The 16,659-nt window shown below is 39.9% G+C and overlaps 1 protein-coding gene across 1 annotated transcript in view; it reads left to right on the top strand.

The window, feature by feature from the left end:
* The window catches only part of PPP4R1 (protein phosphatase 4, regulatory subunit 1), a gene marked incomplete at its 5' end in the record, with an annotated part of 45,393 nt that overhangs the window by 15,286 nt on the left and 13,448 nt on the right, over positions 1-16,659 (top strand). The window contains 7 exons of the mRNA XM_010018111.1: positions 3,840-3,982; positions 5,292-5,438; positions 7,009-7,116; positions 7,835-7,900; positions 9,991-10,149; positions 11,028-11,155; positions 13,146-13,663. Coding sequence (XP_010016413.1) covers positions 3,840-3,982; positions 5,292-5,438; positions 7,009-7,116; positions 7,835-7,900; positions 9,991-10,149; positions 11,028-11,155; positions 13,146-13,663 — 1,269 coding nt within the window. The remainder of the gene's footprint in view (positions 1-3,839; positions 3,983-5,291; positions 5,439-7,008; positions 7,117-7,834; positions 7,901-9,990; positions 10,150-11,027; positions 11,156-13,145; positions 13,664-16,659) is intronic.

Here is a 16,659-nt window from a genome sequence, read left to right as displayed (position 1 = left end):
AGGGAAATTGCTGATTGTATTCCAGAATGGTCATTCTGAAATAATGAAAGCTTTGCAAAATTTCTTCTAAATACTGTACATTGTTGCAGAGTAAGCTATTGTGAAATAAATCTAGTTGTGAGCTGCCTCTGGAATAATTGCTTCACTTACAAATAACTGTTCTGGAGCAATTAGTTGGTATTACACTGTGCAGCTCTGCAATAATCCCCTTTTAATTTCCAGTATACAGCTGACTGTGATGCTTTACTTCCTCAGAGCCTCAGCAGGGATGAAATAAACATTACACACTTACATGGGAAAGCTTAGTGTATGTGTTAGGAGTAGCTTGGTGAGTATTGTGGTGTTTTGCTTACATGAGAGATGGTGTGAAATTGTAGGGGAAATCTAAATGTTTTTTCATGCATGAGAAAGGAACAGTTAAGTACTTCTGTGATTTTGGAGTCAGTTTGGGAAGTTGATTTGTGAAATGGCTAAAACTGGCAGTTGGTGTGTGCAGATCAAAGTCTGGCCAGGTTCTGGAGATGTTGGTTGGAATATATTGCTGGCTTCATGTGGTCTGGAAATAGAGGTAGAACTGTGTCCTTTTATTCTAGCAACTGATTTTCAAAGTTATTTCACAAACAGAAGAAATGGAAGTCTGTTTTCACTTTTTTCTATCATTCTCCTAGTTTTGCTTGTTTTCTAAACATCATGTCGGTATAATTCTGTATCTAGGGAATACACAAGACCTAGAATCAAACAAAGCAATGATGAGTGAGGAAAACAAGTATGACTTTGCTTCTGAGATCTAATTTTTTGTATTCATATTTCTTTTCACATTTTTTTGTTTTGACAAGTTGCAGCTTTTGTTTTGGGGTTTTTTTTTGTTGTTGTTGTAGCCTGTTACTTTAAGGCACAGACTTGAACCTTCATGAGATAGTTTGAAAAGAGCAGCATTTAAAAATACTTCCTCTGCCAAATGGAAAAATACTGTTCCAAGCAAATGCTATGGAGAACCTAATTGTACACAGTGATTTTTCCAGCGTGCCTAATATAGAAACTTTCAGTCTTGATGTGAAGCAAAATTCTCCACCCAGATTTTGTTTATACTGTGTGAAAGCCTGGTCCTGACTGTATTTTACAGTGCAAAAATATATATAATATAGATGTATTCCTCAGCTGGATGAGCTTATGCTTTAAGAAGCTGTGTGTAGTTATTTTAACTGATACTGCCGTGCTCTGTTCAGTGTGTTGATGACAAAACCAGAAACTTGGTTACAAACAACAGGAAAGTTTTAAACTGAAATGGCAGACACTGTCATGTATTAAAGTCTGCTGGAATCTGTACTTGGATCTGCCACCCGTCTAAGCTAAAGGCAAAGCTGAGGAATGTATGAAGGGAATGAGAAAGTGCTGTATGTTTAGTGGAAATTTTTGGCATTGTTGCTTGGATCTTTAGGAAACATAATGCAAGGAAAAGCTCTACTGTAACCCCATCAGACTACAAGATTAGGTTCTATTCGGTACACACTGGAACATATGCTTCGTCATTTGGAAGAATTGAGCTCTTATCTAAATTGGTAAGCTTAAGGTTAAGGTTCTCGCATAGCAGCAGTAATTCCCCAGAACAGCACAAATGCCTTTTTGATAGTGAATTATGGTGTTGGGTTACACAGCCAGTTACATACACAGTGCTCATTTGTTTGTTGGTTTGAATTGACCTTAGTAAGATCATAGAGCCATGTACTTAGAAGTTAGGGAATGTAAGAACTAAGGTGACTTTACAGTTCTAATTCTTTCCTGGGCATGAATTTTTCAAATCTTTAATTGCATCATCTCATCTGTCTGTATTCCTCACAAAGCCAGAGCTTGCTCAGGAAGAAGGGGGCTCACTTTACGTGAACAGCTCTTCAGTATTGTCAGGTGGTGTGGCTAGTCTCTGAAGTGATGCATAATAGATGAACGCTCTTCTGAAGAAACAAGGATCTTACCTTTTCGGTACTCATGAAGAAATTTATTAATTCAGTTTCACAGCAAGCCTCATCAATTTGGAGAAAGGAAGTGTTGCTGTTACTTTACCAGTGGGTGGACAAACTGTAGAGTTAGCAAAGTCAAAACAGTCTGCCCATTTTGAGTGTGTAGTATCTGAAGCTTTATACATAGCTTTTGATATGCTTAATACATAGCTCTTGTTGGCTTTGATTGCAGTGGTGGTATTCAGCCATGATGACACAACATTCGGACTGCAATCAAATAAGTAGTTTGCAGTTATTCTCTGAAGAGTCGGGCTTGAGCGTTTTGCACAGCTTCATGCTAGGCAAAGGAATGAATTGGTTTTGTCAACGTTTTACTACTTTCACTCTGTTTGATAATCTGTTTTGGTAATACTGCAGTAAGCAGTCCCAGCACCCTCTATTACCATCACTTGCCTTGCTTCAGTCATCAGATAGTTCTGCTACTTGAGGGAAATGTGTGATTGCACAGGGAAACCAATCTAAATGTCAGTTCTTGCTGTTTAATCACGCTGCTGTGGTGGGGTAAAAGCTGTGTCAGCCAGATCAGTTCTTTGATATCGTTTGTTGTCTGGCTGCACAAACAGTTGCATTGGCATAATGGAAGCCACAAGTTTTGGGTTTGGGAGGGTGGGAACTGCCTGAAGCAAATTCAGAAACAATTTAAGAAGCACTGCTGCCAAACATGCAGCCTCAGCCATCTTCCTCACTCTCCCTTCCCTCTGTCCTCCCCTGGCCCCAAGTCATCTTCTGTCTGCTGCAAGAAATGAGGCAGAAGTCCTGAGAAGTGAGAATGAAATCCTGGTGATAAGTGTTGTGACAGAAGCCTCTTGTACCCTTAGATCATGTCCTGGGCATGCCGTGAAATAGCAGCCTTATGGGAAAGGTGGAAGTGATTCCCTCCAGCCCTGGCATTGGGCCTTGCTTCCAGTTTCTTATCCCGCAAATTCCAGTCTCCCTTACCTTTAGTTGCTAGTCTTATCTCCTTGTCACTCACCTCTCAGCCATCCATCCCTCCTTGCCCAGCCTGATGGTTCCTCATTCTGCTCTGTTTCCCATCTGCAGCCATTTCAGAAGAGTTGCTCTTGGGTAAGGGGCTGTGCACAGTCTTATCAGCAGTGATGATGGCTTTCTCCATCTGAGCAAGGAAGGACTCTTTTGTTTGTAGTTGCTGTGCTCTCTGTTGGCTACTAGGCAGGTGCAAATGGAGGGTGTTTTCAAGGCCTCTTAGCTCAGCCACCTTTGAGTGGGTTGTCACACAGATGGAAAGAACATGTTGACTGTAAAAGGATCCCTTTCTCTGATATATTTCAAGTCTTTCTTCCAGAAGTGAAACTAGGCCTTGTCAGATAAGAGGAGCAGAATCCTTCCTACACAGGAGAATCTGTAGGAAGAAAATAGGTGGTTTTGACAGCTTTAGTCTTGAAAACAGCAGATCTACTTTGGTTGTGTGTGAGACTGTGACCAGGAGTGTCCCCCTCAGTTAATTTCTTCTCACTGGTATCAACTTTGGGTTGACTTTCTTCTTAGCAGGTTTCTTTGAAATAGGGGATGCTCATAGGGAGTTCAGATAGATTATGATATTCATAATGTTTGATGTTTTGCTCTTTTATTTTTACCTTGTTTTTATTACTGAGTACGTGGGACCTGTCTTTTTAGTACTTTGGCAGAACAGAGTGTAGTTGTACCTGGTTTTGACAAAAGATGATGCCTGTCAAAATGAAACTTGACAGAAACACAGACTTGAGCCCTTGAGAACATACTTTGTACGTACAGAAGCAGCTTATTCTAGGACCATGCTTGTAAACATTTATTGTGCCTCTTTTGGTTTTATCTTGACCCTGACAGAGCCAACAGTGCGGGCAGAACTGATGGAACAGGTGCCTCATATTGCCATGTTCTGTCAAGAAAACAGACCTTCAATCCCATATGCTTTTTCCAAATATTTACTGCCTATTGTGGTACGATACCTCGCAGACCAGAATAATCAGGTAAGTATCTTTTACAAATAATGTATTTGCTAGTTGAATATACCTGATGTGATGCTCTATTCAAATAACGTGTCACCATACAAGTGTGTCGTATTTGGGGTAAAAAGTTTGAATGGACATGAAATACATTGCACTTTGAACTTCAATTAAAGAAATTTTCCAACTTTTTTTCTTCTAGCATGATCTGTTCTGATTTGGGGCCCTTTATCTGGTATTATATTCTCATGGACAAAATCAAACTGTCATTTTGATAAGCTTACTTAATTTAAATTCTGGCAAAAAGTAACGAAAAACGGACTCCTCAGTATAATTCATTTTTTAACATCATTATGTACCTTCATGACCAGTTATTTGTGTATCAATTCAGTGAATTTTGGGATTGAAATTGGGTGGTTTGTTTCTCTGCATGTATGAGTTAGCTTGCCTAAAGCTTTCTTTACGCTTTTCCACGTCATTTCGCACTAGATTACTTCTACATTGTTTTAAAATATTTTAGGCCTCTTGAGTGTTACTTTTTTTTACTTGCCTTTCCCAGATTTTCCATAATTAAAAATACATACCCAGACCTATTTCTTTAGTAGCTGTTTTGCTAATTCCTGTATAAAATAACAACCATACTTCTGCTTGGTATTCCCTTGCTAGCAGATTCAGTGATTCTTTTCATCATCTTAACCTCTGTTGATACTCCATAGTTCATTTGGCTAGTTTGCTCCGAAACAAAGATCTCAAAGGTGTTTTCAGAATTCCTGCACTGCAGTGTGTAGTCTCTTGCTGTATGTAATGCTTTCTCTTCCAATTTAATTATTCTTTTGAGAGGCAGGTATTGCCTTGTATGAGGTCAATTATTAATGGTTATCTTATTTTTGTACAGTCTGTTTTTTCTCCCCCCAGATAGGACTGAACAAAACATTGTCTCAGAATTTAAAATGTTTGAAATAAATGTAGTTATTCATTGTCAGCCAAACGTTTTGATCTCTGAAAAAGAAGATTTGTTTAAAATTCACATTCCTTAAAACTTTGTTATGCTTAATTAGTTATCCTGCTTTGCTTTCTGTAGGTTTTTTGACATTGTTGTCCACTGTTTTGGGAAGTATGTAAGCAGACACTTTTATAATACCATTGTGTTAGTTTACAGTGTGCAGTTGTTTGTAGGTTCAAAGCTTTTGGAGCATTTGTCCTCTTGCAGAGTGCAACTAGTATAGGTGTGTGACAGTATATAGGTACAGCTTCCAAAATACAGGACATGTGTTTAAACAAAAAACCCCTCTCTTCGAATTCCTTGGTTCATTTTTTTGTCTCTTCATGATAGGTAAGAAAAACAAGCCAGGCAGCATTGTTAGTTCTCTTGGAGCAAGAACTCATAGAGAGATACGATGTGGAGACCAAAGTATGCCCTGTTCTGATAGATCTGACAGCTCCAGACAGCAATGATGATGTGAAGACAGAAGCCGTGGCTGTAAGTGACAGCACTACCAAATCACACAGTATAAAGTTGGCTTGAATGCTTGGTACTCCAGTCATGATAGTGTGTTTCCAAGTTGCGCATCCATGTGGTATTAAAGAGAAAAGATTATATTGCTATTCATAACTACTCTTTTTCCATGCTGTGTTACACTTAAATCAAGGTTAGATTTAAATTCAATAGCTTATATATGCTGTAAAGAAAAACCCAGCTGGACAAGACAATTCAGGGGATTAATTTTATTGACTCCTAAAGCATGCATTATTGTAGGCTTTTTATGTTTTTCAGATTTGTTTGTTTTATGGAAGTTTAAATTGCCTATGTGAAAAATTTCTGTCAGTGGAAAATCTTTACTCTTTACTTCTGTTGTTTTTTGCTGTTTGTCTGTTCTCCTTATTGATTTTGTTTTGGTTTATTAGCCAAAATAATGAGCATCTGAGTTGATTAACACGTAGTTGGTGGTTTTCTTTTCTGAATTAGACACAGCCTTAATTAAAAAAATTATGTGTTGGATTAAAATAGTAAGCAAATTCATAAGTTAATGTATAAATGAGAAATGGCAGATGATGTACACCCTTGTGTTTCCCTTGAATTTTCGCAGTTTATGTTGGTGTTTTTTCTGAGTGATTTTTTTTTTTTTCTCTCCACCTCATTTACCATTTTACTTTAATGTATCTGGGCTCGTAAAGAAAAAAAGGAGGCTGGGCACTATTGCATTTGGCACCAAATTTCTACTACTTTTGTGAAGAAGCTTACAAATATGTAAGGGAATAAATTTAAAGCAGAATTGTTTCACCCATTTTCATTGTTTTGAAAATATTGAAACTTGATAAATGTTACTGTAGTTCATTGACCCCCTAGAGGTTAGAAAAATAATAATTTGCTGTTATAGGAGAATGAATTTAGATAGTTCTGTTGATGTGATTAGGAAAATTCAACATAAAATTATTTTAGCTTTTTTTTTTTTTTTTTTTTGAAAGTATTAGTGACAATCGGAATGACAGAGCAGTTAGAGGGAAAAGCTGACACTTTGGTATGATAATGCTTGTTCGGTAATTTTATGTTAGGGAGTGGCATATGTGCAGTATGCAGTTTTGTAACTTAAATCCTACAGAAGTTGTTGAATTCATGTAAGCATATTGTCAGTAATTTTCTGTTAATTGTAAATATACTCATTCATTAAGTAGTGGAAGAATCTCAGTGGTTTGTTTTTTTTTATTGTTTTTGTAAGTATGGTTAGAGATAGGAGTAATTCGTGAGGTCAGTTTTCTCCATTAGCAAGATAGGGTGAGGGTAAAAAGAAAAAAAAACAAAACAAAAACCTAACTTAAAAAAAACGCAAAAAGCCCCCAAGAAACCCCAAACATTTACACCTTCCCCCCCACCCCCCCGAATCAGCCAAACCTCTTCAAATCAAAATATGGGATTTTTTTTAACATTTTTCACAATTTTCAATAACATTATCTGCATACAAATGAAAAGTAAATGTAAAAAGCCTCTGCTTGACTGACATGGAATTGTGTGTTGGGCAAGCATCCCTGATTAGTGTCTGTCTTGCCTTTAGATAATGTGCAAAATGGCCTCCATGGTGGGAAAGGACATCACAGAAAGACTTGTTCTTCCTAGGTTTTGCGAGATGTGCTGTGACTGCAGAATGTTTCATGTTCGTAAGGTATGAGTTGTCAGCATCTGGTCTGGATTGTCTATGGAAGGAGTGTCATGAACTTGGAACTTGCATTTGGCTAGACGACTTTTTCCTGCTAGATCTCATTTGTGACACACATAAGTGAAAGCTGTGGGGTTTCTTTGTAGTTCACGTTTCCACAGACTTTGTATTTGACACTGAGTTTTTTTCCGGAGCTCTTACCTTTATTATCAGGAACAAAGAAAGAATCTGCTTGTCCTGTGATTGTGTAGGTAGCTATGAAAATGTGAACCAGCTGTAACTGATACAGCATCAGCCACCTGAGCACATATGGTAGATATGTGGATAGGATTAAAGATGCTCATTAAGATGAAATAAACCAATACTCCATTGTGGTATTTAGGTGCTGAGGCTGTGTTTTGGTTTCATCCTGCAATTGCATAGCTTATTTTCGTTGATAACTGCTTGTATTCTTTAGTCTGACAGCATTTTGAATGCATTTTATCCTTCCCTTTCACTTAAATTCTGAGGTAGTTCTTTCGTGATTAAAAAAGGCTGATTAAGCTTGAAATGAAGGAAACTGTTTTTTTTAAACCATGGGAACTGACGGAATGGGGAAATAGCTGATGCTGAGTTTACACTGAAACCTGGTTTTATGTTTTTGAAAGCTGTTTATTGCTTTGATTTTTGTTTGCTGTATTAAATCTACAGTCTTAGTGGTTACTTTTTGTATTTTATCTGCAAGGTATGTGCAGCCAATTTTGGAGATATCTGCAGTGTGGTTGGGCAGCAAGCCACCGAAGAAATGCTGGTAAGCTGTTCCTTAATACTTTTTAATGCAAGTCAATACTGGAGCAGGACAAGGTACAGAAGAAGGGCAGCTAAAATGATTAGACAACTACTACATTGCCTTAGTAAAGAGAGACTAAACAAGTAGGGACTCTTCAGTTTTGCTGATGTGGGGTTATGATTGACATTTACAAAATCTCAGAAAGTTACTATGAATACAGCATTCTTGCCAAGTCATACAGTCTAGAGCTAAGGGCTGCTCAATTTTAGAGCTGGGAGAAGAGTTAAACCAGGCTGAAGAAAATACTTTGAGTGGTGGAGGCAGAGAGTAGTATTTGCAAGTTCAAAAATACATTAGGCAAGAAGTAGGCAGAAATGTGTCTTCTAATGTCCGTAAATGCAATGAGGGATTGTGGATACAGGAGGAGCATGGGAGATGTAGAGTGCTGGAAGTGGCGAGGCTTATGTGGTCTGTTTTTAAATGGCATCACTTAATGCTGCTGTTCATTGATTTAATCTTTTAAATTCAGTTTTCCTGACCCTAATAAAGCCTCACAGCCCTCCTGGGAGGAAGGAAAAGAGAAAGGCAGAGAAAAGAAATGAATCTGGGCAATAACAAATGAAGTAAAGAGAAGAAACACAAATTGAAAATGGAAAAGCAGGGAACTGGATGGAGCAGGGAGCAGTGAGAAGAGGAACCTTAGCAGTGCCCCCCATTCCCCTGGTGGGTCCAAGGAGCTGGTGGATGTTCCTAGGCTTGGAGACATGACATGGCTAGGGAGCAGAAATGGGCCTGACAGTCGCAGGGCTCCTTCTTCAAGCTTTGTCCTCTTGGGGATGTGAACAGTGAGTTTGCTGAGGACCAGAAGACTTCGAGTCAGTGCAATGGATTAGTGAAGGACTTAGATTCATGACTGCAAAAAAGGCTCTGTATCATTTTGCAGGTGTGGTATTGGGACAGGTAGGGCTAGTGTGACCCTTGGGGCATTTCTTATGTTCTTAGAGCACCTGCTGCGTTTTTCCCTAGGTACTGTGTGATTCAAGCCATTTGATAATGAAGTATCATTGTGCAGATTTACATCCCATACGTTTCTTGATTTGGGATGTAAATTAACTTCTTTCTCACAAATGCTCTTTTAGTGATACATGTCATAAATTTGGATTGAAATTTTGTAGAGGGTGCAATTAGACTACGAAATAAAAAACATGGTGGTTACTTTATGTGCTAGCAGTAATATGTGGATGGGGATGGTTGGGGATCTCTTTCCATGACAGAAAATGCAATTTTCTGCTCTTTTTGGATAATTAAAAGGCAAGTGAGAGCTGAATGGCTTTAGATAAAACTTCATTTTATAACATTAATGTTTTTTTAATCAGAAGCAAAGTCCAGAGAACTTTGCAGAAGGTAGGAACAGCTGAAGATCAATAGTTGGGAACAGAGCTGTAGCAGCAGTCATTGTATTACTTGCATCTTACTACTCTGCCTGTTGCAAGCAAAGGCAACCATGTGGTGACCTGCATGTCTTTGCTTCACCTGCACTGTCCACCATTTCATCCCTAATGTTACTGTTTCCAAAAAACTCAAGCACCTGACCAAAATGCTTCAGTTTTATTAGTAAACCCACTGGTCTGTTCAAACATGCTTGCTCTTGCACCAAATGCAGTGTTTTTCACATTCTCCTACTCCTGTGCGGTTCAAGTCCTGCTTTATAGGGTGGGTGGTGACAGAGATTGGTAAATCTAACGAGAAGTTTAGGTGGAAAAGAAAAGGTTGTTTGTCTTTCTGAGGATGCTCTTCCTTTTGCATTTCAGTGAGATTTTGACAAATACACACATATATACAAAAAAAAAAAGCAGGTTAGAAAGTTAATACTTCCTTGCTATTCTTCAAACAGGTGAATTCTCCTTATCTGTATCCATAAGTAACATGAGAGCGACTGATTAGAAGGGTGGTGCTACTGAATGTGTGCTCTTTGTCTTGAAATGTTAACTAATGAATCTGAGTGTGAGGGCAGAGAACCAGATGAAGGAAATGAATGTGAAAAAAGAACTTGCTTCTAAACAAGTACTGCCTCTTAAGACTTGCAAATTTACTCACTATGTTCCTAACAGCTGCCGAGGTTTTTCCAGCTCTGCTCTGATAATGTGTGGGGAGTTAGGAAAGCCTGTGCTGAATGCTTCATGGCAGTTTCTTGTGCAACATCACAGGAAGTCCGGAGGACAAAATTGTCAACCCTTTTTATTAATTTGATTAGTGATCCTTCACGATGGGTAAGAACTGCTTTTTATTTCTTGAATAGCTGTCATATGTAAAGGATTTTACTCTGATACTCCGTATAGAACTTCTCCCCATAGGTGTGGATGACACAACTTGTTTCATGCACCTCAAGCAAAATTCTTCTTAGACTGCCCAGTTTGTCAATGGGTGTAGGAAGTCCCTCATATTTTCACTGCAGCATATCAGAAGAACCATCAGGGATAGCTTTTCTTAGCTACAGAACTGCCTGTGACTTAACATTGCTAAAAATCATTAACAAACTTGGAAAATGAGATGTGATGCATTTCGTATTTCTTGAGGTTCCCTACCACCGCCTCCTGTTTTGGGGAGCAGTGGGTCAGTGCAGTGTGGTGGTGGTGTTTCTTGGTTTTGGGTTGGGTTTTGTGTGTGTGGTGGTTTGGGTTTTTTGGTTGTTGGTGGGGTCTTGTTTGGTGTGGGTTGTGGTTTGTTTTTTTTTTTTTCTTTTCATTTTTGTTTTAGGTTTTTTATTTCATTGGTTGGGTTTTTTTTGTCTTCAAACCATGTTAAGTTTTTATCCTTTCAGGTTGTTAAAATTTTCAGCTGAGCTTTCAATTTTACCTGCTTCTACTTTCTAAATAATTATGATTTCTTTGGTTGTGAGGAATAGGCCTGTCAACCTAATAACCATAATATAGCTGGGTTTACCCTGCTTATTCTTACCTTTTCTTTACTTAGCACTTTATGTACAAACTGACTGACCCTTTCCAGACAAGACTTCTGCTGTTGCTTTCCTCAGTAGGCTTATGACCCTTCCAGTTCCTAGTAGCAGGCATTTATGTTTCATAGGGCAGGTGTGATTTATAAATATAAACCACTTTTTCTCTTCTGCCATGTGGACACTTTCCACTAGGTCCGCCAAGCCGCTTTTCAGTCTCTGGGGCCTTTCATATCAACTTTTGCTAATCCATCCAGCAGTGGCCAGTACTTTAAAGAAGAAGATGGCAAAAACCCAGAAGATGGTGGTTCTGTGCAGAACAGGTAAAGAATTTACTAAATCTACAAATTATTTTACTCCTTGTTTTTCTTCTGTATGAACTGCAAGTTTAAGAAAATTAACCTTCCTGTATGAATTGTATATTTATCTTGGTAAATGGAAAGATCTGGAACTTATCATTTTGCTTCACAGGCTACCAGAATTTTCAGTTATATACTAAAAAGACATGACTACTCAGCAACTTAAGATACCTTAGGATTTACCTTCTGTAATGAAATGACTGACTTGATAGACAAGGGAGAGCAGTGGCTATAGACTACCTAGATTTCAGTAAAGCTTTTGACATGGTCTCCCATCAGATCCTCATAGAGAAGCTGATGAAGCATGGGCTGAATGAGCAGATAGAGAGGTGGATTGACAGCTGGCTGAATCGCTGGGCTCAGAGGGTGCTGATCAGTGACACATAGTTGGAAGCCAGTAACTGGTCATGTACCTCAGGGGTCAGTGTTGGGTTCAGTCCTGTTTAACATCTTCATTATTGGTCTGGATGGTGGAGCAGGGTGTGCCCTCAGCAAGTTTGCTGATGATGCAAAACTGGGAATTGTGGCTGATGTGCCACAGGGTCATGCTCCCTACTAAGGAAGGGACCTCAGAAGGCTGGAGAGGAGGGTTGGCAGGGACTTGTTTAACAAGGGGAGGTGCAAAGTCCTGTGCCTGGGGAGGGTACAACCCCAGGCACCAGTACATGCTGTGGTCTCACCAGGTGGAGAGCTGCTTTGCAGAAAAGGCCCTAAGGCCCATGGTGGACACCAGGTTGACCATGAGCCCAGCAATGTGCCTGTGCTTCAAAGAAGGCCAGTGGTATCCTGGGCTGCATGAGGAGAGTTGCCAGCAGGTCGAGGGAGGTGATCCTTCTCCTCTGCTTAGCACTGGTGAGACCACAGCCAGAGTGTTGGGTCTAGTTCTCAGCTCTGCGGTACCAGAGACACGTGGACATACTGGAAAGAGTCCAACCAAGGACCACAAAGGTAATGAAGGGCCTGGAGCATCTCTCTTAGGAGGAGAGGGTGAGAGAGCTGGGATTGCTCAGCCCCCTTGTTCTGCCAACACTTTCCCCCTTCACCAAGCTGCTAATTGCAGTTCACAAGGAGATGCTTGCTAACACCTTTCACCACCTTTACCTTCTTGCTGGGAAATTGAAGGACTTTATTGGCCCAGAAACAGACATTCAGACTTCAAAAGAAATTGTATTTGTCTTTGGATGAGGAGGACCCTGTTTGGGGTCCAGAAAGCACATGCAGCAAATTTCTTGCTGATCCTGCACAGATCCACCAGGACTGGGAGGGAATTATATCAATAGGACTGCCATACTGCTGGATTTGGCTGAAAGTGGCCAATGAGTTTAAAAAGTTGGTGGGGGAAAAGGGTATTGCTTACGTAATTTAAAAACATGGAGGTGATTTTAAGATTGAAGAGATGCTCTGAGGGCTGGAGCACCTTTCCTATGGAGACAGGCTGAGAGAGCTGGGATTGCTCAGCCTGGAGAAGAGAAGGCTCTGGGGGGATCTTATCAATATGTACAAACATCTGAAGGGAGGCTGCAGAGAGGACAGAGCCAGGCTCTTTTCAGTGGTGCCCAGTGACAGGACGGTGTGCAGTGATCACAACCTGGAACACAGGAGGTTCCCTCTGAACATCAGGAAACAATTTTAGGGTATTTTTAACTGCGAGGACTGACCAAGCATTGGCACAGGTTGCCCAGGGAGGCTGTGGAGTCACCATCCTCTAAAAAATACTCACAAGTCCTGAGCAACTGGTTTTGGGTGGCCCTGCTTGAACAGGGTGGTTGGCCCAGATGTCTTCCAGAGGTCCCTTCCAACCTCAGCCATTCTGTGATTGTGTGATTTATTTTGCCATGCTGTAAGTAAATCTAGTTTCATAAATAGCAAGCTGATAGCATGTGTGTGACTTATCAAGAGCATCTGTTTGCAATGAGTATATTTTTAAATGTTCAATTGCTTTGGCACTCAACAGTGAGCAAGTCAGGACTACAGAAGATGTTACAACAGAGGACGAGCACAACAGGACAGAGGATCTGTCTTCACATGTTGATAACGATGATTTTGCAACAAAACTTGAAAATGCCATGGAAGATCAAAATACAGTGTCAAATAACTCCCAGAGGGAAAGTGATTTCCAGACTGAGTCATCCTTCCATTGCACTTTGTCTTCAGAATCTTGTGGGGAAATGGCTGATGAGAACAAGCGAAGTTCTCATTGCTGTACGGCAGGTCTGCGGGAGGCTGGGCTGAATTCACAGGAAACCTCTCTTTCAGAGCAGGAATTGTACAACTCTTTCCATTTCTGGAGGACTCCACTTCCTGAAATAGATATTGACCTCGAGCTTCAGCAGACTTCTGACATAATACTTGATAGAGAAATTCAGGAACTCACTATGCAAGTATCTTCAAACATTCCTATGACAAAAAGGAAAGAATTGGAAGAAATGATAGAAAATTTGGAACCCCATATGGACGATCCAGATGTTAAAGGTATAGTAAAGATACTGAAGCATTTTTAGTGTAAAGATGTTTAAAGGTAGTACAATGACTTCCATAAACTAAATTGTTGAGTTTAAGCTGAACCCAGGACATAAATACACATCCAGTTATCAGTATAAACTTTCTGCTTGCCTGTTTTGACAGTGTAATCAAATAGATGGTTCAATGGCATAAACTGTTGATCAGGAAATTAATTTGTGATTAGCATATGCACTAGATAAGAAGGCAGATTCAGCTTTTTAAATATTGAAGTGTGATAAATGGCTTTCATTGTATGCATTATCCATTTTATTTTTAATCAATTAGTCTTCTCAATTTTTCTGTAAGGTCTTTATTATTGCTGTTTCGTGTTTTTGCCTTCAGTGTGCCAAGTTTGTTGGGTCTAACTGAGAATTGATCCAGACTGAATTATTGAAGTGAATACACAGCCTCCATTTCAGAAGCTCTTGAAGGGTGGAGGAGGGTTTCATAAGTATGACTGGCTGGTGGAGCAGCACATCAGAGAGACCTCCTAGGCCAGCAGAGCTATGCAAGCTATGCATAGTCAAGCAGTTGTATGTAGTCCCTGTTAACAGGACCTTTCCAGTCCACTGGCCAGACAGCCTTGAGGGTCTCAGGTTGGGAGATGGAAACCTGCACATTCCTCTGAAGTATGCCAGCTCTTTTAAACTGATCACAGGGTCTTTACTCAGCTCACCTTTTTACAGCTTCCTGACGCTGCTGCTGTCTTCACTTACTTCAGAGGTTTCTTTTCTTTCCCCAGATGTTTTTATTTCTTTATATTTCATTCCAGGGACACTTTTTTCAGCTTGATTTGTCTGATGATGTTCTGTGTAGAAAGTGCTAAATCATGTAGTGTCAGCTTTTCTTAATGTTATTTGGGGGAATTAAGAAAGCCTGACTTGCAGGTTACTGAGGTTAACTGTGGTTTATGCCAATTACAGGCTGCTTTGCCAAATGGAGACCTGAAAAGGGATAAACCAGCCCAAATGTGGGGTCAGTTGATCCCATTCCTCATTAGAAACTGTTTGTAAATTAGGCTACTAGCTCTGCCTGCGGCAAACATCTAAAATATGTTGCTAATGGAACAGTAGGTGGGGAGGAAATGGAGAAGAAACTCCTCTCTACCCAATAATGTAGCCCATAGCTTTTGCCTTTGAGTAAGAAATGAGGGTAAGGAAGGCAGATTCTTCAGAAAAAAAAGGAGCATGCAAATTGGAAATATCAGTGTCTTCTCGTGAAATGTGAGGAGAAACAGAAAACAACAATAAAGCATATTGAAAGGACAGAAACTCCTGAGGACCAGGAAATTTAATGAGGCCAGATAAAATGTGGTTTTGAATTCAAAGGTTGTGCCAGTTATTGTTAGAATGCAGGTACAGTAGCCAAGAGTAAATAATTCTTTGCTGAAAAATACTTCTCACCTGAAGCAAAAGTCAAAGGAGGAGTTAATTAGCAGGTGGTTTAAAATCCAGTGAACGTTGACCTTTATTTTACCAATGCAATACATGAGTTCGGTGTTATGCACAAAACTGACCTTTACACTTCAATTTTTACTGAAAGTAATTGTGAAAGCTAGTTAACCAGCAGATTCCTTTCCAGTCTTCCTCCCAAAACCTTGCTTCCCAAGAGATCTGGGACATTTATCCGTGTCATGTGTGAGAAGGGATCCTTATCCTTTGTGCTTCTAATGGTTTTCTGTCTGCCTGTCGTCTGGCTGTAGGAAAGATCTTTGTGGAAGATGAGGAGGAGCAGCAGCAGCCACCTCCATCAGGAGGGTGTCAGTACAGATCTTGGACTGTGTCTCTGTGTGATGTGATTATGAGGGAATGCGCCCTGGCACCTGAGACCTGAGCCTGGGATGGTGAAGACAGCTCATTAGGAAGCTGTTTCGAGTTTCAGTATCAAGCAGCCATCTAGAGCTGTGTGCACGTATGCACATACTTGTGCATGCGCTCTCTTTCTCTTCCTCCTTTACTAAGCTAGTACCTTAAGGTGTTTACAGGTGTCAGGTCATTCACCTTTTGGTAAATGACAGCACTGGAGTTACCTTTGGTGACAAGACCTATCGAGAAGCACTTGAAGAAAGAAGGCACTTGCCAGTCAGTGAAATCCTTGGGAGTTGGGCTTCTCTGGTCCTTTATCCTCATGTTTTGGGATTGCAGAATTGACAGGAAGCTGAGGAGATGAATGTTTGTGTCATTATCTCCTCTAGGGCAGGCAGAGGAAATCGGGATACGTGTGTTCTCCGTCCCGTTAAGTCCCTAAGCAAGGGTGGTCCAGGCATGGAGGCTGACAGGGGGCATGTGTGGGAAATGTCTTGGAAAATTCCCAATTACTGCTGTAGATAGCTTCACTCTTGCTACTAGAAGTAATCTTTAGAGCTCTGTGTGGTTTTTCAGTAAACACATGCTCAGTGTTGAAGCAGTATGTGTCGCCTAGTCAAGATAAGCTTTCTTGACTTTGAAGTGAAAATGAGAGGAGTGTACATTTTTCATCAAGTTGTCCTTCATGAAAGAGGCCTCAATGAAAAACATCTTGATGCGCAGCAAAATACAGTTCTTTTAATTTGCTTGCTTGACTTTTCTAAATGAGAATAAACTGGAAATCAGACAGACATTTCTTGTCATAGCAGGTGCTCTGAAATGACAACCTATTTTGCATGGGCTTGGGGTGATTCATTTAATTTACAAGCTTCATAGGAATTTACTAACCTTGATCTTGTTTATTGTCATGTGCCTTAAAGTATAGAGATTTATTGTAAGTGGAGTAACACTTGAAGAGTGAAGTCACAGAAAGCTTTTGTTAATCTTGCAACTTGTAAAATTCCTCATTGTTCTATATTTATTTATAGATTATATATTACAATATAACATATATTGAAACTGTATTTTCTAACTGTGTTTTATGGTGGAAGTTTTAGTATGATGTTGGTTTTGTTTTTAAGTTTCTAACTTGCTGTATGTTTTCCTGTTGAGGTGAATTAC

Source organism: Nestor notabilis, unplaced genomic scaffold (genome assembly GCF_000696875.1).
Source record: "Nestor notabilis isolate BGI_N333 unplaced genomic scaffold, ASM69687v1 scaffold6967, whole genome shotgun sequence".
Classification (NCBI taxonomy): Eukaryota; Metazoa; Chordata; class Aves; order Psittaciformes; family Psittacidae; genus Nestor; species Nestor notabilis.
Note: the sequence above shows the minus strand (reverse complement) of the source record. Positions and strands in the feature narration are given on the sequence as shown.